This window comes from Nasonia vitripennis, chromosome 3 (genome assembly GCF_009193385.2).
Source record: "Nasonia vitripennis strain AsymCx chromosome 3, Nvit_psr_1.1, whole genome shotgun sequence".
In the NCBI taxonomy this organism is placed as follows: Eukaryota; Metazoa; Arthropoda; class Insecta; order Hymenoptera; family Pteromalidae; genus Nasonia; species Nasonia vitripennis.
In genome coordinates, this window is record NC_045759.1 from 23,704,970 (window position 1) to 23,729,912 (window position 24,943).

Consider the following 24,943-nt stretch of genomic DNA (forward strand, 5'->3'; position numbering starts at 1 on the left):
CGGGGATTTTCGTAAATTGGAGGTAAGTTCGGGCAGCGTCGGGTTATCTGCATCTTTGAAATTTCGAGATACCGCGCGTGCAGGATTTCAAGTGCGAGCGGCGTCGATGGAAAAACGAGAAAGCTATTCACAGAGCCGTACAAACAAGGAAGATTACGTATAGCCTTGCTCAGTCGGCGGTGACTTTCCCTCATCAGTTTCCTGATTTTCCTCTATCGCGCGCTCGTGCGCGAAAATGACGACTCCGGTATCGACGAATATATCCATTCCTGTCAGAGGGGACTCATCAAAATTTAGCAAACTTTCGATAATGAAAGCGTTCCCGGTGTTTAATTAGTTTAAAAGCAATTTCCTGCAAATCATGTTATTGCCAATCCTATTAGACGTACTTATCCTCATTACTTTCGGAGGAATCAAACGCGCGTCTCATATGAATGCGAAAACAATTCCATGTTCGAAATATCGACTGTAATTAACGCCGTGCCATGCATCGTTGGCCCCAATCGGTTATTTAAGCGCTTTCAAATCGCGAAACTGACGTCATGATAGGATATTAATTTTGCCCAAACATATGACGTCAGTGTAGCAACGTATTAATCATCACGATGGCTATTGCGATACAAACTCTAATGGAAACGAACGTATGCTGTCTGAAACATCAAAAGCGAAAATTAATTCATCGATGCAGTTTAAATTGCTATTTAAAGAAAATTAAATATCCAATAATAACAGACTGCCCTGTCGCGTACGCAATAATAACAGACCGCGACGATCGGCCTACCTCCTACAAGGATGTCCTTTTTTTGCACGGCCAACAAAACTCGCGTTATGCGCGCGCGCAAGGCGCAGAAATTTTTCTGCACAAAGTCGGGGCGCGCGCAGAAGGAGAGATAAAGAGAGAAAACAAATTGAAAGAAAGGAAATAAAAAAGAGAGAGCGAGAGAGAGAGAGCTCCGAAGGAGTAAGAGATAAAAGGAGAACGATATACAGGCAGAGACAAAACGAAGCCAATGACAGGGAAGACAGATGGAAAAAGGGAAGGAATAAAACTCACGGGAATCGAGCGACGACCAGCACACGAGAGCGACGAGGAACAAGGCGAAGGAGGATGAGGAGGCTGAAACAGAGTATACACATAGCGGGCCCGTAAGGACGCAAAAAAAGGAGGAATCGAAAAATGAGGAAGTCGAAGCCGGGAGAGAGAGAGAGAGAGAGAGAGAGAGAGAGAGAGAGAGAGAGAGAGAGAGAGAGGGAGCAGAGAAGAAAGAAGAAGCGGGCCACTCTATACTCTCGCATACTTCCTCGTTCGCTTTCTCTCTCTCTCTCTCTCTCTCTCTCCGCGAAATTTGCGTTTAGGATGCACCTCCTTCTCCTCTCCTTCTTATTTCGGCGCAGATAAGAGCTAGGTAGATTGCCTGGCATCTAGTGACTTTATATCCTTCGTCGCTCTCTCCTCTCCTTCCTCCCACCCCCGCCCTTTTTTGCTTTATTTCCCTCGACTCGTGCTCGGTTTTTACAAACAGTGTCTTCCACACTGCCGCTGCTACTCGTGTTATCGGGACTTGCTCGTTTTTCCGCGCCTGCTCTCTTATATACCCCGTTTTTATGTATACGGGCGCTTTAAGCTCTCCGCGCTCGCGCGGAATACGACGAGCAACGCCAGTCAAACGTCAACGGGATTCTCTTCGCCGGTTATGGGGGTATATAAACGCGGAGGATATACGCGCGGACTAGAGAGGGACGGAGATAGAGATAGTATTTGATGTAGCTACGTTGATAAGAGCTCCCTGGCAGTAATGAGATATTGAGTGACTCTTTGGAATTTTAAATGCTTCCGCTGCAGCGCTATAACTCGCTGCGCGCAATATAGGGATCCTCGCGTCTTGCGTCGGCAGGATTCTAAACTATACGATCTTATCTGCATTCATTGCGTTTGTTTGCGAGATTATGTAAGAAAATCGAGCAGAGAATGTGCTGCGTGCGGCTTACGTTTCAACGACATTATTTTTCTCGGCTGCTTCGCTGAATAGTTACGCGATGCAATCTCTTATCCAAGAATCTTTTACCGTTGCTTGTACTATCTGAAAATTTCAAAGTTTCAATTTATATTTTTTTTTTTTAAATTTTATTATGTAAACATTAGTTGAAACATTATTGCCAACAATCACCTGGTCTTTTCAGCATCGAGTATCCGCGCCAGTTGACGAGTGGCTTTCTACTGCGAATGCTTTATTGCTACATGATGATGCTCTTGTATACCGCAACTACATCTTTTTTTTCAGCGTACTTCACTATACTTCAGAGATTCATCTGAAGCCTGCACTCGGCGAGAGACAATCGTCATCAAGGTTTGAGTGTATACGAAGCGCGTTCGGCAAAAAGCAGGGCTCCAAATCTGAAATTACAAAATATTATTAATGACTATTTTATACTCGTTTTTTATCGAATATTTTTCAAAAACTCTTTCACAAAAAATTGTTCAGTGCAAAATTTGTTTTATGCACAAAATTTGCACAAGGTCGGTATTTAAACTGAGGTAGGTCAGATAAATGTCTGTACAGCTGACGGTCGATAACTGATGTGCGGGAACATATAGACGTCAACTCAAAGGGAGGGGGTAGATGCTTTTGTTTAACCTAAAAAAAATCAGTGTACTTTCTTTATGACTGGCAAACAATTTTGCCAATCAAAGAGCATTTCTATGCTCATTTGAATGTATGTAACAAATGCATAACCGTGAAATCATCGACATCACGGCCAGATATACAAAATTCTCTAAAGCCTATTGCAAACAAAAAGTAGAATAGAAATCAAAGTCAAAATGCACCGAGGAGGAAGCGTTAGTCAGACATTTAACAATTATGATAAACCAACCCTGAAAAGGCACATAGACAGGGAAGGAAATGAGTCTTCAAGACGAAAGGAGAGAGAGAAAATTGGTTTAAGAGGAGTCGAAGGAGTTTGGGGTAAATCACCGACCAGAGTAGAAGAGTGAGTATTTTTCTTCTTTTATATTGTCGAATAATAAATCAACCAATCAATTACAATTTCACCTTGTTTTTACAGTACGGACGATGAAGAAGAAATTCTCAGCAAAAGATCAAAAAAGGAGAATGATTCTGGAAATGATAAGAAAAAGAAAAAGAAGGAAAAGAAGAAGGTATATGTTGTTTGATTTTTTTGTTTTATTCATACTGAAATTTTTCATTTATTCTTATACTATGGTTCGCTTTTTTCGTTTTAGAAAAGCAAGAAACTCAAGAAAGAGAAAAAGATGAAGAAGGAAAAGAAGAAAAAGAAGAAGAAGAAGAAATACTCCAGTAGCTCCAGTGAAAGTAGCTCTGACGAAGAGGAGCAATGGGTTGAAAAGAGTGCTGTAATTGCTAAACCTAAAGTCAAGAAAGACTCAAATTCCGAGGAAAGTGGAGAAGAAGGTGTGTTGGGACCAGTTCAGAAACAACATGTTACACTTTCAGCAAAAGATTTCGGAAAAGCTCTGCTTCCTGGAGAAGGTGCTGCCATGGCTGCTTACGTAGCTGAGGGTAAGCGCATCCCTAGAAGAGGAGAAATTGGTTTAACATCAGATGAGATTGCGTCGTACGAATCAGTTGGATATGTCATGAGTGGTAGCAGGTATGTTATCAAACTTGAATATGGCTTTGCAAATATTAAAACTGGAAATCTAAATATTATTTGTGATTTTCAGGCATCGACGTATGGAGGCTGTGCGTATTCGTAAGGAGAACCAGATTTACTCTGCCGATGAAAAGAGAGCACTTGCTATGTTCAGTAAGGAGGAAAGACAGAAGAGAGAGAATCTTATACTGGGACAATTTAGGGATATGATATCTCATAAACTAGCTCAAGAGCAAAATAAAAAATGATTAGTGACTGACAAATGATAACTAATTTGTCATATTGACAAAACTCTGAACTTGTTATAACTGTGTAAATATGATGATAACAAAGTAAACTGTTTTAATAGTTAATCTAAAGTTTAAAAAAGTCCACTTTTAATTTATTTTTAAAAAATGTGTATATATGTTATAAAAATATTTTATATGTAAAAATATTGTTCGTGACTACAAATAAATGAGAATTTTTCAAGAAAATATGAATTACTTTTATTTTATACAATTTATATGATACAATTGTGCATAATGAGTTTCATTCTAATTTATGCTGCCTGTTTGCTTTCCCAGTCAAGCCATCCACCTTCATAATTGTAAGCACTAGAAACAATAAAGTAATTTAAAATAAATCTACTTTGTTTTTATTTGATCTTACTTGTATTAAATATTTCTTACTTGTTATATCCTAACTTCTGAATTTCTGATTGAACTGAAGCACTTCGTCTACCAGATCTACAGCTTAAGATGATTTTCGTGTCTTTGTCTGGTTTCTTTTTGCTGAATTTCTGTTCAAATTCGTGACTGGTGGTATTTGTTAAAACATTTGTGACTTCACCCACTGAAAATAGACAAAATAAGTTATATATATATTTTTTTTTTTTTTGACAAAAATGTATAGTATTCGGATTCTCAGTAATAAAGTACATACTTGGAATGTGAATGCTTCCAGGCAATTTCCCTGTTTCTTGAATTTCAGAGTCTTCTCTAACATCAATAATAAGGATGCTTTCATCCTTTTGAGCCTTCAAAAGTTCATCATAGTTAACTTTGAGATTATCACCTTGCCCACTCATGGCTCTTGATAAAATATTTGTATAATTTGTGGTAACAGGATGAGAAAAGCAACCACCTTCATGAAATGTGAAACAAAAAAGTCTTATTTTACAGAAAACCTTGTAAATAAAATTATTACTCACTGAGAATAAATAAAAATAACTGTTTATTCCAACTAGTAATCATAATTCTACACCTACCTACTGAGGTTATGTGTTTGGAGTGATGACTGAAGCAGTTACTTTCTTCACTGGTATAAAAACGCTTGTCATTCAAGCACTTAGTCATGCAAGACAATCGATGTAATTGCCTTAACTTGGAAGGAAAAGTAGTTATCATACTGGTCATTATTGAACCATACACAGACACTATTTATAAGGGTTGAATTATTATCCAGAAATTCAAAAACAAGGGATTTATCATCAGCCAATAAAACAGATAAACCGCCTTTCTTACGTAACTTACAAACAGCAAAATACTTAAACTTATCTTTGTCGCACTTAATTATTAAGAAATTGATGAAGTCCGGGTTGCATAATTTGATTTTTATGCTTAGAGATAACATGATATTTATTTATGTAAATACTCAATAAAAATAAATGTTTCGATAAAGTATTGATAAAGAATTGTTCAATAAATTAATATGTTATCCAATTAAATTGCTGAAATAAAATACCACTTATAAGTAATAGAACATTATTACTGGCTTACCAAAGGACGAAAAACGGGCAAAATCCAAGATGCTCAGCCAAACTCAAAATCCTCGCCCACTTTGATCCGCCGTATAATCTGAAAAGTAACCATAACACCACAATTTTATATGATCCCTAACTTTCTATTTTACATTTTCTCATTGGATTAAAAGTAAATACCAATTGATAACCAAAAACTTACAACAATCATCTCTTTGTCAATATTGAGACATCCAAATAAAAACCGATTCATTACGACGGCTAATCTGTATCTCTCTTGCGATGCTTTCACAATAATAAATTTTCGAAACACTAAACAACACGGCTTCTGCGAATCTTATCGGCGTTTTGACAAAAACTAAAATTGTTTACAGAATCGAGCGGCAATAAAACGCCGCGAGTGCAAAACAATGACGCGTCGGGACATGCATTTGCGACTTTCGCGAAGGCCGAATCCGTTTTGGCGGTGCATCGGCGCCGCCGCGCAACCGTCAAGTCGCAACGGTCAATCTTTCGAACGATTTTTTGAATTTCGAAGCCTTTTGTCGTTTCACTTGAAATTTTCAGAGAAATTTAGAAATGTATAATAATTTTGATGTTTATGCTATTCACTTTATATAAATAAAGTACTTTTGCAAGAAAAAATACCTGCAATGTATTTTCTTATTCCGCCCAGAAGTTTTTACAAGTATTTGAAAATGCGCTGTTACCATTACTTTTAGAGCATCGAAAAGAGAGAATTTATTTATCAACATGATGAATCCGCCAACTTAAACGTATTAAATGTATGTACCTATAAGATAATACATTCGCTTAGTATAAAGCAATAATTTCGCCAAAGCATTTCTATTCGAAGATTAAAGGATCCCGCCATACATCATTTGATGCGTTCCTGAACTCATCGCTCTTTACGTAAAATCGGCGACATCCCAGAGTTTTGATCACGTTGTGGTTCCCATGTGTTTTCAACTAACCTCTAAAACAGAACAAGCTAACGTGTCTTCTTGTCTCGAAAAACAATATTTTGTTAGTTAAAATTGTGTTGAATTTACAACGTAAGTAAATTTATTAATAAACTAGTAAATGATAATTATAGTGAGTCACCAAAGTTATTTAATATTTTAAATTTAATCGAATTAAAGAACATCATTAGAAGATATGACAATTGTTGTTATAAAGTTAATTAATTTTATTATTTATTTAGGGTAAATAAAATGAAGCTCAAAAAAGGCAAAGCGGTGGAGAAGATGGCAAAGAAGCGCATGGCAAAGAAAAAGAAAAAAAGTATGGCTGAGATCTCTACAGATGAGTTTTTCAATCAAGATTTTGAAAACATGGACCTTAGCGATGCTGAGGATGAAGAGTTAGAACAGGAGAAACAGCCAGTGGAAGCAGCAAAGACATTAAAGAAAAGCAAAAAGAAAACTGGTAGGTTAATGCAAAAATCATCATTTTTATATTTCAAACTATGACAATAACCATTTTATTCTTTCATAGTCAAAAAAAGAGAGCCAAAAGCATCTACATCCAAAGCAGCAGAAGATGATTCTGACAGTGGAGAAAGTAATTTAGATCCAAAAGAGCACAAAAAAGCTTTGATGAATCTGCAGGATACAGATCCAGAGTTTTTCAAATATTTGAAAGAGAATGATAAGCGACTCTTGGATTTCAACATTGATGATGATGGTGACAATATGTCCGAAGCTGATGAAGAAAGTAAGGTGCATGTTCCAACTATAGATGAATTGGAGATTGGAAGTGATGAATCCGATTACGAAGCCGAAGGTGTGGAGAAATCAGAACACTCTGGTGATCAAATAAAAGTGACTTTGAAATTAATCAAAACTTGGCAACAAGAAATACAGGAAGACAAGTAGGGATTTGTTGCTAAAAATATTTTCATTAATCACTAGTAACAGCAGTATTAATGATTTGTTTATTTTTAGGACTTCAAAAACTATGAGAAGTGTTGTGGAAGCTTTTCATGCAGCCCTGGAGTCTATAAACAATTCTGAATATCAAACCACGCAATATAAAGTCGAAGGAGGAGCAGGTGAGTTATTTTTCTATTAAAATTCCTATTATATGAACGTTTAATAAATAATTATTTGTTTTTAGTCTTTAATGGCATTGTTCAGCTTTGCATGCTCCTACTGCCAGATGCCTTTAAAAGATTCTTAAAGCTTGGTGATGAACCTGATTTTGAAGCTCACAAAGCCAAAAGGTTTCCAAAAATCAAAGGTCTTATTAAATCTTACTTGTCTGATCTTATTAAGGTAATTTAGAATTCATTAGATAAATTATGGGTAGAATTGTTCTTTTCTTTATCAATTGACAATTATTCAAATAAATTTAAAATTATTCCAGGTTTTTGATAATGTATCATCCCCACACATCATCACACCTCTTTTAAAACACTTGAACCATCTCATTCCCTACACACACTCTTTCTCTTCATTACGCAAGCCTTTACTGCGTATTTTATTGAAGTTCTGGTCCACTGCAGAAGATGAAACTGTCAGAGTAGTAGCATTCTTATGTATTGTTAAAATTGTATCAAACCAAAATACAGCACTTTTGAATAGTGTACTGAAGGTAAGTCTATTATATTTAAAATAATAATGATAATTACTAAAAGTGTCAAGCTTTAATTGTTTTGTTTTCTCTTATAGACAATGTACATTAAGTACGTTGAAAACTCCAAATTCGTTTCACCTACGACTTTACCAGGAATTAATTTCATGCGACGTTCTCTCACTGAAATGTACCTGATTGACGAGGATTGCTCTTATTTCCATGCCTTCTTATACGTTAGACAACTAGCGATCCACTTGCGAAATGCTCTGACGTTGAAGAAAAAAGAAAACTTTCAAATGGTGTACAACTGGCAGTATATCAACTCTCTGTGGTTTTGGTCAGAGCTTGTTCCCAGAGCAAAGAAGCAGTCTTTACTGCGTCAGTTAATATATCCAATTGTCCAAGTGAGTTAAATCTTGCATTAACGAATTTGAATTTTATCTTTCATTTTATTATTCTTACGTTTTATTATCTTTATAGATAACCATTGGAGTAATAAAACTAATACCAACTGCGTACTACTACCCACTAAGGTTTCACTGTGTAAAAATGATGATTAACATGTCTAGAGAAGCTAATGTATTCATTCCGTCGTTGCCGTTCCTTGTTGAGGTAAATAAATATAAAATTTTTGATTTAAGCAAGTAGTTGTTATATTTAACTAATATGTTGCAATTATGTCCATAGATATTGGAACTTTACGATTTCAATAAAGGAAACAAGGCCGTTTCAATGAAACCTATTTCGCTTATGTGTATGCTCCGAGTATCGAAGAGTCAAGCGCAAGCACACGGATACAAGGACGCCATTATCGAAAACGTATACGAGCTCATTTTGGAGAGCGCCGCGAAAGACAGTCACAACATATACTTTACAGACATGTACGTTGTCTGCATGGTCGAGGTGAGCAAATAAAAATATAAGAATAATAGATTTCTAATCGAGAAGCCAATGTTGAAAATAACAAAAAAAAACTGCTAATACGTTTCTTTTGCTTACAGCTGAAGAATTTCCTAAAGAAATGTAACGTGGCGAATTACTGCCGAAAAATGAAGCAGCTACTGACTAAGATCGAGGAAAGTTGCAAATTCCTTGACACCGAGCGGTCCAAGCGGACGTTCGACCTGTTCGATCTTGCGGACGTGGAGCTCTGGGAAAACAAGATAAAAGAGTCCGGTACACCTGTTAGCAAGTTCTACGATAGTTGGATCAAGGTACACCAGGCGCAGAAGCTGAAACTGCTCACGAAGAATGACGAAAATGCAGATCCAAAGTTACCCACTCTCAAGAAGAAGTCAAAGAAGAGGCGCGACGACAGCGACGAAGACAGTGATCTCGAGGTCCCCGTCGAGGAGATGGAGAGGAGGCTAAAGAAGGACAAGAAACTTAAGAAACCCAAAAAGAAGGTGAAATTAACGAATGACGAAGACATGGAAGTCGACGCGGACCACAACGATATCGTGCAAGATATAAAGAACGGAGACTGGGACTGAGGGTCCGTTTGTCCCTGGATGTACAGATATAGTTTGTAAAAAGTTTTATGGCGTCAGTTGAACTGTACAGAGTTTTTTTATAAATTCAAAGCTTATATTTTTAATTTTCCGATCACTGATTATTTTTAGAAATTGTGTATCTATCGCCTTGTTTATTTTGTAATCTTACAAACAAGATAAGATTAATAAAAATCTAAAATATACAAGACTGTTATTTAATAATATAACGTTGCGTTATATTGGTAACTCATAATAAAAAACACTTTATCGACCCGATGAAAGGCGATTAAAGAAGGCTCAAATTCGAAAAGGGCGGTCGCCGCGTACTCATCGTCGTCGGTTCTTTATTATCATTATGATTATATGTACGCGCGTATAATGAAAAACATGGGATTCATCCTCCTTCTCTCTTGCTCCTATACGGTATATTTGATATATATAGCCGAGCAGCGCGGCCGCTAGCGGTCTCTGGCGAGGAATGCGGCAAGCAGGCGGGATTTTTTATTTCTTGTGTGGTTACTGGTTCGCGCGGAGGAGTTCGGGGGACGATTGCGACTGCAGCCGTGCTCTCACGACGGGGGCACCTGGCTACCTTGTAATCGCGTTGAGGAAAAAAAAAACAAGCTCTTCCTCGAGGATCGGTAGTGCTGCTGCTGTTGCACTGCGTGACCAGCACAAGGAGAAGACGGAATCGAGCCAGATACACCGAGTGTGCGCCTATATCTCTTCTCCCCTCGGATCGCGTGAGTATGGCAATTAGAGGTTCCGCGGAATCGAGAACGTCTGTCTCTCGTTCTCCATTTAGATGTACATTTTTCGCCTTTGCTGTAATTAGGACGACGACGGGCCTTGGTGCCAGTCTACATACGCATACGTGAGATCAGAGCAGCAGCACCTGGTGCAGCCTATATAGAATCGAATAAGTACTCGTCGGTTGTCGCGAAGAATTCCTCCTATAGAATCGCGCGAGTGTGGGGAATAGTGCGCCGCGCGAGTGTGTCTGTAATATACGCGCGCGAGCCAAGTCTCTCCCTCTCTCCTACTCCTCTCTATCTCTGTCCGTCTGGCCAACTTTTGTTTATTTATATAAAGAAATCTCTCGCGCGCATATTCCCGTCTTTCAAGTTTTTCGGACGGCTCTCATCGTAGATTATAGTATAGCTATAGGCCCTCTCCCGTCACTCCGCGATATCTCATCTCGATTTATACTCGCGCGAGCGAATCTCCGAATCCCATAAGAGATCGTTTCGCAAGTGAGCGCGAGCGCGATATCTTCCGATTATCAACATTCCAGAGTGTTGACACTGACTCGGATTGTTGCAGCCGCCGCCACCGCGCGTGCCTCTCTTCCCCTTCCTGGGGCCAGCTGCTCTCGGATCGCGGCTATTCCGCTCCTTTCTCTCCGCGTTATACACTCCGACATCTGCTCGTCTCTCTCTCTCTCTCTCTCTCTCTCTCTCTCCCTCGCTTTGGAGCAGCAGCAGCTGTCTTCCTTCTCTCGCGTGTATATACCGAGAGCTGCTCGACAAAGACTGCCGCGCGGCGACTGCAGCAGTCTCTGTTTTTCGGCCCCGCGAGTGTGTGCGCCTCGCTGGATCTCCGATCGATGCTGCCGTTGCGGCGCACTCGCGCGTGTGTGTTTTATATACCTGTACAGACACACTCGGAATTCGGGAAATCCAAAGTGAAAGTGTTTCGGAGGATGTGCGAACCTGCTGCTGCTGCCCTTTTTCGGAGGAGGTGCTGGCATTTTTTAGCTCTTAGTAATGATGTAGAAAGAGGTAGAGTGAGTGTGTGTGTGTGAAAGAGAGCGAGAGAGAGAGAGAGAGAGGTGTCCGATTCTGCTGCTCCGTTGCGCGTATGTGCGATTTCGAAGAAGCGACGATGCTATGTGCGGTGTGATGAAAATGAGTGCAAGTGCCGCGCGGAGATCTCGATCCGATCTTTCGTTTGGTGAATCTGGAATGTAGAAATTCGAGTGGATCTGGTGTGATAAGGTGAAAGTGCTGTTCTTGTTTTTTTTATCTCCTTTTTTTTCGAGAATAGGAACAGACAGAAGCCTTTTTTCGAGGTTCTCGTTATCGCGGCGGACGGTGTGAAAAGAATTTCGATGCCGGTTCAATATTTATCCGCGGAGATAACGTAGCCAAACACTGGCTGACTAGGCTCGGTTGGAATTTGCTAAATGTTAAGAAACACGCGCTATAGCTTTTTGTAACGAGGAATTACTTACATACATGTGCACAGCTGATGCTTAATTATGATGTCTCTATATTCTCAATTTCAATGACCTGGACATTTAAATATTAGCAGTGTCTTACGTTGGCTGCAAGCTGTGTTGCAAGATTCAGTTTTATATAATCAATCGTTTGTAAATGATGATGCTGGGTGGCAAAATTTTGATGGATTAAATTCATTTGTTAAACCCTTCGGGAAGATGCCAATTATTTTTGATTAGCCTGTATTATCAGCTTGAGATAAAATTCCTGAAAAATTGGCTCTTGTTTTGGAATTTCCAAAACAAATATTGAGAATAAAAGAGCTACTTAAATAGAGTTCACTTATCTGTGCAAAGAATACTTTGCTCTCAATTCCTGCCATGTACTGTGTAGATCAGATGATGTAATCATAGATTTAAATAAGGAATCTAAAAACAATGACCCAAGATACTAGTTGCTAAGATTATTATCAGGGATATCTGTACATAAGATAAAGCTACATTTTTCTCATACCAGTCCTATCAGTGCTTTATATCGCGATTAATGGATTCTTTATAGTTGAAGCAATTATTTCTGTTTTCTTGCAGATTCGAGAAATAAAACTTAAATGAACGCATAAAGTCATGAGTTCTATTCAGCAAACTGGTCGGTTTCTTCCCTTTGCAAATAGTAATATACAGAGAAAGCAATTATCAAACCAAGGTAAAATGACTTTTCTTTTTTTTTCAATAACAGGCTCAATGCTGTGATTCATCAACAGACAATATATTTCTTATTAAACTCAATTATTAGCTTGAATTAAAACAAAATCTGATCAGAGGAATTTTCAGTGATTGAGCCAACTTGTTAGTTAATTAAAGTTGCATTGACACTTGAAAAAATAATAAGGGTTGAAGAATTAACGTCAATACTTTATTTGCTAATATCAGGAGGGTTACCACAGAGCTTGAGTGGTAGCGAAACGGATGTATCCACATCAAACGAAAATTTAAGTAACGAAGAACGATATGTTATAAGGCATACAGCACGACAAGAACCACAAGGACAAGAAAATCAACAACACAGTCCTTCAAGGTCATCCAGTCACAAGGAAAATATACCAAACATTCAGGTATTTAATCATCTTACTTTCTCAGAAAAATGATATTGTGACACAGCAAAATTAAATTTAAAACACATCTTAATTTTCAGGGAAATATCCTGAATAGAAACAGCCTCAAAGAGAGTTTAAATGGCTCAAACAGGAACAGTTTAAAAGAAAGTTTAAACGGATCTAATAGAAATAGTTTGAAAGACAGCATTAACGGTTCAAATAGAAATAGTTTGAAAGACAATCTAAGCAATCGTACCAGTGTTGGATCTAATAGGAGTAGCCTTGATGTGTCTACCAGTTCATATAACACACTTATCATCCACAACGCCAATGAGGAAAATTCGTGGACGCCATCGTCAAGGTATGATATAAACAAGATTGATTACTAATTCGAAATGTATGCAGTTTGATAACACTCATTTGCTATTTTTAGATTATCAGGTGTGGTAAGAGAACATGGTGACATGGGTTATCTCTACTGTGAAGGTGGAGGCAAAGGCCATTCAAACAGTCCAACAATTCAGTCTTTGTCCAGCCTACCACACGATGATCATTTATATGAACAAACTGGTAGTGGTGGCAGTGGTTGTCAAGAAATTACCGATATTCCTGATGATTATCTTAGTCAATCACAGGTATGCAAAACAAAAATATCAAAGACCGTTTTAATTAGTAAGCTAGGTGCGTTTTAATTGAAATCCCGTGATCCTTCATTTTTTCAGGTATTAAAGCATTTGGCAAAAGAAGTGAAAGTGCCTTCTTACAGTAGTAAGCTTACGGGTAATGACAATAGTATAGACATGAGAATGCGCGAAGGTGAGAGAGGAAAGCAAAACGAATTCGAGGACAGACCTCCGCCAAATTACACTACGACATTAATACCCGTAAAAAGCAAACACAGATTACTCGGCCCAACGGAAAAGTTGACGTTATCCAGGTCTCAACCGGACTTGTCCAGGATCAACAAAACGGAGATCGACACTTATGATCCGCGAACAACGTCTCCACGGTGAGCAGCAAACTTGGAACTCGCACTTTTTTACGCAACACTTCCATTTTAAGGAATCGCTAATTTCAATTCATATTGGATTTTTTTTAGTCCTCAAACGAAAGGAAGGGAAGAGTTTGAAACAACGACTGGTGAGATCTGGCCGACCTCGGAAATGGTGCAGATCCTTATTCAAGAGAACAGTGCCTTAAAACTCGAGTTGGAACGATGTTACAAAAAGGTTGCAAAATCGCAGCAGCTCGAGCTAGAGATCACGAAAATCCATCGAGCACACGAAGAGCTCGCGGCGACGTGCGATCGCCGCGAAAAGCTAGAACGCGCCGCACGTCTTAGGCTGCAAAGCGATTGTAGACGACTGGGAGAGTTAAATCGAGCCTTGAGGGACCAAATTGAGCTGATGTCCAATGCACGTAACGAAAGTCCTCTCACAATAGAATCTATGAGAAAAGAGCTTACTCAGAAGGAGTTGTTTATCGGGCAACTCATCACACAAAGTAATTATTCGTACTGTTTGATATGATTCATGTTTATGATTAACATTTTAGTTGCCTTTTTAACACACCAAACGAATTCTTCCAGCTAAGGAATTATCAGCGGCTAAAGAGCGTCAAGAAATCGAACTAGCTGCTCAGCGAGCGACTCTACAGGAGCAGCGCACGCACATCGATATTTTGGACACCGCACTCACCAATGCTCAGGGCAACGTAGTGCGTCTAGAGGAAGAGGTACATTTTTAATTACAAATAAACTTGCAGGTTGTTGTTGTTGATAAAAACAAATCTAAATACAAACGAATGAATATCCAGTGTCGAAAGAAGCAAGTGTACGTGGAACGAGTGGGACAGCTGCAGCGCGCTCTGTCCTCCCTGCAGGCGTCTAGTGATAGACGTGAGGAGACAGAACGCCAACTAAGGGGTCAACTCGAGCGAGAGCTAAGGGAAGGCGGGGGCAATGACATATCCTTCAGTGGCGAAACGATAACTGACCTGAAGCGCAAACTACGTGAGCGTGATGAAAAGATCATGTCGTTGGAAGGCGACGTAGCCAAATGGGAACAGCGCTATCTCGAGGAAAGCGCCTTGCGCCAAGCCGCCATCGATGCCGCTAGTCTTCCCAAGTGAGTATTCTGTATACTTTTTGTTGAACTAATTCTTCCCTTTTAAGTTAACGATGCTAACCGTTGTTTGTATTTAAAGAGATGCAAAAATTGCTGCTCTTGAAAAAACAAGTCAAGATGCAGAAAAATTGATCGCCGAGGCCCGTTCCGAGAAAATGCGACACATGGACGAAGTACACGCTGCTCAGAAAAAATTAGCCGATCTTGAGTCCAGGTAAAAGTCGTCAATTAAAGATGAGATTCTTTCCCCTCTGTACAAAACAGTAAATTTAATACTTAACATGAATTTGATCACAATAGAATGAAAGATTTGGAGTCCAAGTTGGCCGAAAGGGATGCCATGATTCGGGTGCTTCAAAAACACACTTATGATAAGGAGAGCAGCAGTAGCAGCGGCGTAGGCAGCTATCCAGCAGCTCACTCTTCACATTCCAGTACATCGGCAGACCATCACACGGCTCTTACCAGTACTCCGGAGCTCGGTGAGTAATTTTCTTTATATCAGTTTGTTCCGTATCAGTATTCGTATGTCGCAGTTGTTTGAGTGAATAACAACTATATTTAACAGCGACGAGTTCATTATTCTGTTTGAGATTTATCACGATTGGAATTGCTCTAAGCAGATTTGTTTTCGTTATCGTTATTGCGCCATCTTTTTATAGTACGCAAAAGCATTATTTATTGTCCACCTTCCTCATTGACGCAAAAGATCGATGACGTACCTTAATGCACTTTTTTAATCACAAAATCCTGAGCTGAGGACAACGACTCAAGATTTTACATTGCACCAAACTTTTATCTCTTATGCAACATTTGGCAAACTTCCAAGTATCTAGCACTTGGCATAACTGATAATTTGTTTGTATTTATATGTTTCTGCAGTGAGCAGTGTCTTGGGTGGTGGCAGCGGTTACGGAAGTACAGCGTCGTACGGCGTGGCGGACAGTTATAAATATAGGAAACAAGGGAGTTTTGAACAAACAAATAAGAGTTTGGATGACCAGCTCAAAGAACTCGACTCACAATTACTCAGCAAGGTAGGAAGAATTTCTACTGCGTAGCACTCACTGTTTCATCGCGCGAATATGTAGATCACACAGTCATCGCTCATCTACGTATACATTCAGCCAGTTTAGTATTTTTCGATGATAAGCCACGTAATTTTTGTCCTCAGACGTAAACGTACTACTTATTGTTTACTTTTATTTTGACGTGACCGTTTTGATAATGGTTCAAAGATAGCTTATATTATTAAATTTGATATTTTAAAAATCTGTGGCTTGATTCGATTTTGTAGAGGATTAGACTTGATTTTTTTTTCTGAAAAAAAGTAAGGACTTTCGCGTCACTTGCGAATTATAGCATCCAGCATCAGATCACAAAACTATCACAGGTTATGTAGTAATAAAAGGTACCACTGCGTTTGTGTTGTGTGCATAGAGAGATACAAATTTATTTATCGAGAGCAGTGAACGCAATAACTTTTGAGTTTTAAACATTTCACATTGACGAGTCCACTTGTGTTAACCGCTCTCGTGGTAGAGTTTTTTTATTTATTTTTTTAGCGATTTGAAACATTTTGTGCGTTTTTGATTTAGTTTTATCATCCATCCACTGAGAGAATTTTCCCAGTAGAACTGATTATTGCTGTCACAGAGTAATTTAATGAAATCATGCTGCGATTACGGTGAAGTTTGCAAAATTTTTAGTTAAATTCATTGGAAATGTATATTTATTAGCTAGACATTTGTGCTTGTACTGTAATTTATCGAATAGCTTTTATGTAACATAAATTTATCTGGTGTGTAATTGTACCTTGGTATTGCAATGCAATATCACATAGAACTATTTAAACATGGATTTATAATAAGAATCTTATTTATTGGCTTTTTAAACAGTAATACTCTTCTTCCAAGAAGAAGAGGCGAGTTCAATGAAATAAAACACGAAGCTCTAAAAAGAAAAACGTTTAATCATTACAATTCATTCCTCTCAATCTTTCTGATTCAAACCGTAAAAATCCGAAGTAAGTAAGAATCTCTACTTCATCTTCTCAAAAAACAAAGTAGTCTCTTTGAAAATGAAGTTAACTAAAAACTTTGTATAGAACCTCGCTGTGTAACTAAAGTTTTTAGTTAATCTCTTATTGGAAAACCAATCTCTCAAATTCTCTCAGTGTTCGCCAGAGACATTAGACTGCTGCAGCACTAATGTTTGTCTCCTCTTCCGCCACTAATCACAGACATTCACTCAATCATCGTTATCGCAACACACGACTTTGATTTTTTGTTTAATCTCGATCATACCGAACTAAATCCATCATGTCCTCTTCCTCGTGTGCCCGCGTGCGCATGCACGTTTGCCGTGTGTGTGGCGTGCCACTAACCCTCTCTTCCCCAACAAGAAAAACCTCTTGGGTGTCGTGTTCCTCCCGCCGACACCGCGAGATCAGAAGAAGAGAGCGTAAACGATCGAAAAAAAAAACAGAAATATCCCGACCCCTCTGTCAATCTGTCATCCATCAGAGCGAGTATCGGTGCGCCTCTCTTCTTCTGTTTTCAGCGGGCACTTTGCTGTTTTCCAGGATTCTCTAATCCAGGCGCTACGTCGCGAAAAGGAAAAATACCCAAGCCACTACTGGCGGGTGTAGAGTCGGCAGGTGGCTCGAGTACCGCCTCGAGCAAGAGCCGCCTGCTCGACGACTCGCCCTGCAATCAGTCCGAGGCGGCCTCGGGTATTCTCGACTTTGCCGCGGCCGCGTCGCGCTTCAAGAGCCGGCTCTCCGACGGCAAGCCCGAGGACATGATGCTCCTGGAGAAGCAAGGCCGCAGTTCCCAGCGACAACGCATGCAGGAGCCACCCTCGCCTACCGGCTCTTCCACCTCCGCAGCAGCAGCAGCCGCGTCCGCGGAGCCGAGACGCGCCGGGAGTCTGCCTCCGAGCTCGCTGCCCCGACCGCCCCGGAGCCTCAAGTCCAGCCAGAACTCGCGCTACTGCCGGCTCAGCGACTCCGAGACCAGGAAGAAGGAGGCGGCCGAGGCGAAGCGCGACTCCGGCAACTGCACCCTCGAGTACGGGCGCTTCGACGGTGCTAAAGTTCTTCGCCGCAAAAAGTCCTCCGAGAGCATCATCGGTAGCAGTAGCAGCAGCCACACGCACAAGAAGTGCCAGCTCGAGTACGAGCGACTCGAGCCGAAGCTCGTCGTCGGGCCGTCGGAGCTGCAGCAGGTGAAGCACCGTGAGACGCAGGCGCGCTCGCTGATCCCGCCGCCCTCGCGCAGGATCGGCCTCGAGTACGGTCGACTCAGTGACGGCGACGCCAAACAGCCCAGGAAGTCGCACGAGTCGTCCTCGTCGTCACGCGGACAGTCTACCGGCAGCCTCATGAGCACCAAGAGCGAGGCTTCCCAACCGATGCTCAAACCCGCAACCAGGTCCATACCTCGGCCGAGCAACTACAGGATCCAGTTCTAGAGCTTGCGCGCTGCTGCGCTGTGTTTATACAACTTTATAATCTTGCTGCTGATTTGTAATTTGTCTATTTCTGCCCGCCATAATAAGCGCAGCGCAGAGAGTCGATCTGCAACACGCATGTACGTACGCGCTATTCTATTGTCTATGTTATAGTAGTATATGACCTAGTCATTACCAAAGTAAAACTCGCAGCGAAGGAGGGTTCTTTTTTTTTTGATTTGTTATGTACGATGAACGACCGGTTACGATGGTGGTGTACGGAGCGCACGGAGCAGCACTTGTGTGCAGGTCTGCTACCAAATTTCCCGTGAAAAATCATTGGCTGTGAAAGCAAATTTTCTTCTAGTTTGTTACTTCCAAAGTATAAGCTCTTCCTCTGTCGAAACGCGTATAAATGTCTGAATTGTAAATTGCTAATCGGTAGCGAACGTGCGCGTCGCACAAGCTCGTTTGCTCCACCAGCTGTCTCCGCGCGTTTCGGTCACCATACGTTATTTAATGTACAAACTAAGAATCTAAAGTAATCGAGTACCACTTGTCAATTATACGCATGAAAGTACGATGCAAGTTTTCTTGCTATCGTCGCCAGCACAGACGTATATACCGAACTTTTTTCGACTGAGAACGTGTTGCCTTAAAGGAAAAATTCTCTTCAAGAGATTCAATATAGATGCGACGGAAGAAAGCTAAAGAAATATCGCGATGATGCCTTACACACTAGAATCCAATCAAAATATGTATATCGAAACACAAACTGCATTTCGAGTCACATCACTGCTCTCAATGAATGTTAGCGTAGAATCTTCATAAGACTGAAAATGAAAATGAAAGAAAAAAAACAAGCAAACAAAAGTACACAGGTATTTTACATCTTGATTTATCTTTTTGGCAATATTTACGATTTTCGATAAAACTCTTCAATGCTCATCGATGATAAAACAAGTCACTTCGATATTCGACCGAAGCCAAAGTGTAGAAAAAAAAACCATTATCAGTAGGTAATGCAAAAACACAGATCGCTTCTAATATAATTGATTATATTTATTTTATCGCGCTTGCGTTTGAGACGAGAAATGAAAAACGAAATATATACGAAAGAAACAGAAACTTATATATCGGATGTGTCATCTATGAACTCCACAGACAGTAGGCGGAGTATATGAAATATCCGCAGTACGCCTAAGTTATTTAAGTATGAACTAAAACGAAAAAAATACACAATGATAATACTTTCTATTGTGATTTAGCATAGAGTCTTAGATGACTAGTGTCGAATCGGACCTGGTTTTTATTCTATTCTATGTATCTATTTCTTTCTTGTATTGCTACTTTGTTTAGTTACTATTTTTGGTTTCTACCAGTGTAAATGAATATTATCATTGTACGATTTTTTTTGAAGAAGTTGTTAAACGAACGAAATACAAATGAACGCTATAAGCGCTTAAAGCTCTTATATATGCGTTTTCTGCGACACGCACTAGGTGATCCACCTTGATAGTCTTGCATTTGCTTTTTATCTCGAACAAACGAAAAAATCTCAAATTAAACGACAGTCAGACAAAACGTAAACTTTGATAATAGCTCGTTGATCATCAATAACTTTATGTTGGTTGTGTTGTAACAGCTGACGGAGTGATTTTTTACCTATCTCAAGTACACTTTAGTCGATATTGCATTTTTACCTGTAATACGCTTGTATTTTTTAAAAATATTTTAAGTTTTTGATCGCAATCTCACTTTTTTAAATTAGTTTAAATTTAATTTTACATTCATTAAACGAACAAAACGATTTGAATTTTTCTCTCTTTTAGTAGAATAATTTTTAAACGAGAGGCGATTGTGCTTTAGTATTTTTTTTTTAAAAAGGCGCGATCGCTGGTAAACGTTATCTCGCAAAAGGCTGTTATTTCACAGTCATCCTAAAGGTGATTGTACGACGAATTCCCCGATGTAAACCACATTGTGATGTGTAGCTTTTAAAGTTTTATTATTTATGTCTTATTGTTTTTTTTTTCTAATCGTACAAAACGAACTGTCAAAAGCGTCTGTCCCAAAAGGAACGTGTATAATCGGGCCTTTGCCATTTCTTTTTACTATTTCGTTTCTATACTTTTTTCTTTTTAACGTATATGCAAGAATACCAAATCGCACAGAGGGAAAGGAAGCTTCCGCTTCGATCTATGACTTTCTTTTTCTCAAAACACATTATTTATACAAACATTCCCAGCGAGTCTTTCCAAATTGTTATAATAAGCTTCATTTATCGCTTAGTCCAAATTCAATTTTTTTTTTAATCTTTGACTTTTTGATCATAAGCAGTGCTTTACGTAACAAAAAGATCGCAAGCGCGAAGCTTCCGCTATCTCGGTGCCGCGTTCACCAAAGATGCGTCTCCTACATATTGTATAATGCAATAATACTGTAACGATATAATATAATATTAATAATATAATGTTAATCATAATGCGCTCCTCCTGCCGGGGGCTATACGTCGTATCCAAATATTGTTCCTATGATATTTTCGCGTTTTACGCGTATAGCGCACCCGCAAGAACCTCGAAAGGCATATTTATTGAGAAATCGCGCGGATGATTTGTTATGCGCGATGCGATTCTCGAATAAAGTGGGCGTGGCGAGGTCGTTTGTACCTATAACGATCGTCGACGCGCGTCGTTTGCTCTCTATTTTTGATACGGCCGCTACACAAACGCACGATTTTCACGAATCACCAGTCTGATTTTTTTCTTAATTTGTATGTTTCGCGAAAGCGACAAAAAGTGATATACATGAGTAGTGTCACTCGCGCGGGGCCTGCGAGTTTACGGAGTACCAAGTCACGGTCGTTCGGTCGTTTTAAAAAAATCAATGTTAAATAAGTCGTTGAATGTTGTTTGACTAAACCGAACGACCAAAGTGATCTCGTATTTTCTGAACTCGCGAGCAACGTTCCGTTCTTGCAGTCGCCATTAGCCGCGTCGGGAAGAACGGAACTCGGTCCCGGTCCTTTGTCTTACCCGCGAAGCGTGGGAAAGAACGAAAGGCCAAGCGTCGAGCGAACGAGTCGTCTGAGGCTAGAAAATAGGCAGAGTAAGCGAGAGTCTAGAGAGAATGTTCTTTTTTTATAACGAAGGAAGCTCTATAGTATGTATGCGAGCTTTTTACTAACCGGAATTTTGTCTGCTCCCATGGATGTACGGGAGTGAGAAGCTTTGTATACAGATAAACGAAATATTGGTAGTTTGGCTGATTTTCAGTGCGGTAACGTATGAAATAAAAACTCTGTTGTAATCAAACTTGCCTGAATTATTTATTTTGAATTTTTATACAATGATCCATATTTCATCATGCTCGAAAATTGAGCGTATATGATATAACAAAATTTGAGATACACTAAATTATAAATTATGTTAAAATAATACTCAGCACCTAAAATTATTTTCGACGTTTATAAATAATATATAATAATATCGCAAACAAATTATCCATAAAAGTTTTTGCGAGTAACAAAGTTTATAAAAAATTCAATTTGTACGCGTATGTCTAAAGCGTAAATTACCAAGTATTATTTCGAGTTGGAGCAACTGTATCAAATATTCGATTGTCTATCTATTCTCACAAATTTAGTGTATACTGGTTTACTAGGACGAATGACAACGTCCGATATTAATTTAACATCGCGAGTATAGTCAATGGGTTCCAAGTGGAAATTGTACAAAATACGCGAAATCAGAGATTTCAATTCCATCATAGCGAACTTTTGACCTAAAAACAAAATTAGAATATTGCACAATTTATCAGAGCAGTGTTCGTTGTTTTTCTTTTTATAAGATTATTTTGAAAACGTAAACATTACCAATGCAATTTCGAGATCCAGCGCTGAAGGGTAAATAAGCAAAATTGTGACGTTTTGCTATTTCTTCGGGTAAAAACCTATCTGGAACGAACTTTTCTGGCTCTGGCCAGAAATTCGGATCCCTATGTACGTCGATGATGTGCATAATTATGTTAACACCAGCTGGTATTTTGTAATTTTCTGAAAGTAAAAGATAAAAAACAAACGGAATCAGCGCGATTCGTCGCAATATTTGTAGAGTAATCAATTTCAAATTAAATATTACTCAGTTGAACGTCCTCATGCAGATATCGGGTGATGGACGGAACTGACGGAAACAACCTAAGCGATTCTTTGATACACCTTTCAAGATAGTTCATGTGCTTCAGGTCTGCGGTTTCTAATTGACCATTTTTCGGACCTAAAATTATCTCTACTTCTTCCCTAGCTAAATCCTATAAACATGTGTAATAGTCATGCATTGGTCAACAGAAGTGTAATATTGATAATATCGTTTACTTGGCAGTGTTTGTTCTCTGCTAACAGCATAATGATGAAACACATGCTCATGGCTGTTGTGTCATGTCCCTGTAAAGATATTTGAAGATCATTACGCTCGGCAGATTTTTTTGAAAGAATCGAGTCAACTAGACCAATCACAATACTCACTTCGAAAATAAACGTGGATACTTCTTCTTTGATACCCTCGTCGTCAATTTTTCCGTCTCTTTCAGCAGCTAATAAAAGATCAAGCATAGCTAGTCTTTTACTTTTGCCAATGTAAGCATTAACTTCGCTCTTTTCAAAGTTCAAGTGTTCGTAATTTGTACTCGCGTGATATTCCCGTCTTTCTTCAACAATCTATCATGAAATAAATGAGTTATTATTATCAACAATAACAGGTAAATGAACTTTCTAATTAATCTCACTTCGTTACGTATTCATTTGTACTTCACGTATTGACTATACTATACTGTATAATGTATTATACCATGTCAGTGAAATTGTTCAGATTCGCCACCACTTCTTTAACTTCGCGATTGTGTTTAGGTATGAATGGGACCATCCAATCCCATATATAAGGTCGGATTATTCTGCGGAGAGGGACAATTATTTATTTATTTATTTTTTATTTTCGATAAAAAATATTTATCTACCTAAAAAATATGATGTTTCCCATTCGGTAAACTGCATTCTTATATTTATTTGATGCCTCTTTATCCTTATGGTCGCCGTCCAATGGTACTCCCATGGCCGATTCTGGTCGAATAAACCATAAAATTGAGATTGATAAAATGAAAAATCAAAATTCACTTCACTTACCGCATATAATGTTCAAAGTATATTTCGAGCAAAATTGCAAGAGATCCACTTTCGTCTCCTTAGTTGTCTTTCGAGTATTTGTAACTGCCCTTTCTCCCTCTTCATTCGTTATCTCCATGTACTTTTTCAGTATGTTAAAATGAAATGCCGGTGTCAATATTTTACGTCGATGATGCCATTTTTGCCCTAAATTCATTACGCAGACGTGTTGTTTTATAAGCGCAAGTCACAAGTCAGAATATAAGATTATAGTAATAATATATCTTTACCATTGCTGGTTAGAAGGCCAGAGTGTAACCATAGGTGAAAATGTTCGTAAGCAAACTGCTTGTTGATATGTTTCGAACTTGTGAGCATTATCTGCAGCGACGTTGCAAAAAAATCATTTGAGTAAATAATATAGAATTGCAGAAGCTTGATATTCTTATTATATATTTACCTCTAAATCGTCCGGATGAAGTATGAATACCAATGCTTTCGGGCCAAACCATAGTCGATAGATTGGATAGTAGATTTTGCTCCATTTTCGTAAAGCGTTGTTGATTTCAACTAAGTAAAACAGTAAAAAAATTAGTTTTGCAATATTTTTAAAACTAACTGCTAATACAGCGCCATCATCACGAAAAGAATAAAAAACGTGACATAAAATTATAAATTGATTAGAATCCATACACTGAAAATTTTAATAATAATATGATGCAGAAGTTGCTTGCTCATGAGCTGCGTTCAAGTATTTTTCTTTTTTGTGACATATCATGCACGCGATTTTTGAGTCTCTTTTTTTTTATTTCATCGCAAACATTCGCATCTAAAAACTGATTACAGAATCGATAACAACGATGCGGTTTGTATAGTAGAAAAAAATCGATTATCCTTTCTATAATATAAGAAAGTGCATACCAAGTGGTACATGAAGTTCCAGCAAGTTGCCGAAAAAGGGTATCGCCGTAGGACCAGGAATCTTGTTCACCAATTTGCCGGTTCTGCTGAACAACTGTATGTAGAAATGGAACAACAGACCCACGAGGCCCAATAAGACGGTGAATAGGTAGTAGTATGCCATGACTTCTATTTAAAAATTCTTCGATTATAAAATCTTCATTTTCTTTCCGATGTTTTTCGTCGATAAAGCGAATTGACCTTATCCACCTCGGAGAAGGCGACACACAACACGCTATCTCAACGATAACGCGCGGGAGACTAACGCATTCACAGCTCCGATGGACTGGTTTTGCACGCGCGCTCGGGAATATCAAAAGTGATTGCCAATATCGATTCCCAATGCAATGAAAAAGATGCTTGCAGGCCATACCGAGTCCAGAGTTTAATCAGCATTAAAAATAAATCGGATTATGTTAAGTAACGTATATATTTTTAAATATTGATGTCTTAATGCCGAGAAGCAATGGCTAGCAAAAGTAAGAGTCAT

General features: G+C 38.9%; 6 protein-coding genes across 12 annotated transcripts in view; 3 read left to right on the forward strand and 3 right to left on the reverse strand.

The window, feature by feature from the left end:
- Positions 1 to 2,078, reverse strand: part of LOC100120785 (homeobox protein 5) — a 168,334-nt gene extending 166,256 nt beyond the window's left edge. Inside the window, exon 1 of the mRNA XM_032598274.1 lies at positions 1,990 to 2,078. The gene's annotated coding sequence lies outside the window, so the exon portion shown is untranslated. The remainder of the gene's footprint in view (positions 1 to 1,989) is intronic.
- Positions 2,079 to 2,394: 316 nt separating this feature from the next.
- LOC100120828 (NKAP family protein CG6066) lies at positions 2,395 to 4,112 on the forward strand. Its single transcript, XM_001604379.6, has 4 exons — positions 2,395 to 2,991; positions 3,067 to 3,160; positions 3,245 to 3,633; positions 3,707 to 4,112. Exons 1-4 carry the CDS (start codon positions 2,822 to 2,824, stop codon positions 3,882 to 3,884), a joined length of 831 nt encoding a protein of 276 aa, XP_001604429.1. The 5' UTR covers positions 2,395 to 2,821; the 3' UTR covers positions 3,885 to 4,112.
- On the reverse strand, positions 4,100 to 5,839 carry LOC100120854 (rhodanese domain-containing protein CG4456). Of its 2 annotated transcripts, XM_001604073.6 has the most exons (5): positions 5,580 to 5,839; positions 4,886 to 5,474; positions 4,561 to 4,761; positions 4,308 to 4,470; positions 4,100 to 4,232 (listed from the first exon to the last, which is right to left on the reverse strand). In XM_001604073.6, exons 2-5 carry the CDS (start codon positions 5,031 to 5,033, stop codon positions 4,178 to 4,180), a joined length of 567 nt encoding a protein of 188 aa, XP_001604123.2. In that variant the 5' UTR covers positions 5,034 to 5,474; positions 5,580 to 5,839; the 3' UTR covers positions 4,100 to 4,177. The 2 variants fall into 2 exon arrangements, with proteins under 2 accessions (XP_001604123.2, XP_008206288.1); XM_008208066.4 differs by lacking the exon at positions 5,580 to 5,839 and having other exon boundaries at positions 4,829 to 5,116.
- Positions 5,793 to 9,650, forward strand: LOC100120878 (nucleolar complex protein 2 homolog). 2 transcript variants are annotated; one of them, XM_001604421.5, is made up of 11 exons: positions 5,793 to 6,162; positions 6,234 to 6,432; positions 6,582 to 6,805; positions 6,875 to 7,250; positions 7,324 to 7,430; positions 7,496 to 7,653; positions 7,745 to 7,972; positions 8,050 to 8,358; positions 8,435 to 8,566; positions 8,642 to 8,857; positions 8,956 to 9,650. In XM_001604421.5, the coding sequence occupies exons 3-11, from the start codon at positions 6,592 to 6,594 to the stop codon at positions 9,445 to 9,447; spliced, it is 2,232 nt and encodes a 743-aa protein (XP_001604471.2). In that variant the 5' UTR covers positions 5,793 to 6,162; positions 6,234 to 6,432; positions 6,582 to 6,591; the 3' UTR covers positions 9,448 to 9,650. The 2 variants fall into 2 exon arrangements, with proteins under 2 accessions (XP_001604471.2, XP_032454164.1); XM_032598273.1 differs by having other exon boundaries at positions 6,219 to 6,432; positions 8,956 to 9,646.
- Positions 9,651 to 9,949: 299 nt separating this feature from the next.
- Positions 9,950 to 21,652, forward strand: LOC100120905 (angiomotin-like protein 1). 5 transcript variants are annotated; one of them, XM_001604449.5, is made up of 13 exons: positions 9,950 to 10,190; positions 12,254 to 12,368; positions 12,596 to 12,777; positions 12,858 to 13,120; positions 13,193 to 13,394; positions 13,482 to 13,768; positions 13,859 to 14,262; positions 14,348 to 14,493; positions 14,575 to 14,885; positions 14,965 to 15,099; positions 15,186 to 15,367; positions 15,768 to 15,922; positions 17,448 to 21,652. In XM_001604449.5, the coding sequence occupies exons 2-13, from the start codon at positions 12,290 to 12,292 to the stop codon at positions 18,357 to 18,359; spliced, it is 3,258 nt and encodes a 1,085-aa protein (XP_001604499.2). In that variant the 5' UTR covers positions 9,950 to 10,190; positions 12,254 to 12,289; the 3' UTR covers positions 18,360 to 21,652. The 5 variants fall into 5 exon arrangements, with proteins under 5 accessions (XP_001604499.2, XP_032454163.1, XP_032454162.1 ...); XM_032598272.1 differs by having other exon boundaries at positions 9,953 to 10,190; positions 12,459 to 12,777; positions 17,448 to 21,285; XM_032598271.1 differs by lacking the exon at positions 9,950 to 10,190 and adding an exon at positions 10,605 to 11,228 and having other exon boundaries at positions 17,448 to 21,285.
- On the reverse strand, positions 21,648 to 24,719 carry CYP4AB8 (cytochrome P450 4AB8). The gene is made up of 11 exons (NM_001172463.1): positions 24,415 to 24,719; positions 23,954 to 24,063; positions 23,784 to 23,874; positions 23,515 to 23,700; positions 23,349 to 23,451; positions 23,183 to 23,285; positions 22,861 to 23,052; positions 22,711 to 22,779; positions 22,478 to 22,646; positions 22,213 to 22,392; positions 21,648 to 22,121 (listed from the first exon to the last, which is right to left on the reverse strand). Exons 1-11 carry the CDS (start codon positions 24,575 to 24,577, stop codon positions 21,946 to 21,948), a joined length of 1,542 nt encoding a protein of 513 aa, NP_001165934.1. The 5' UTR covers positions 24,578 to 24,719; the 3' UTR covers positions 21,648 to 21,945.
- Positions 24,720 to 24,943: the final 224 nt, after the last annotated feature.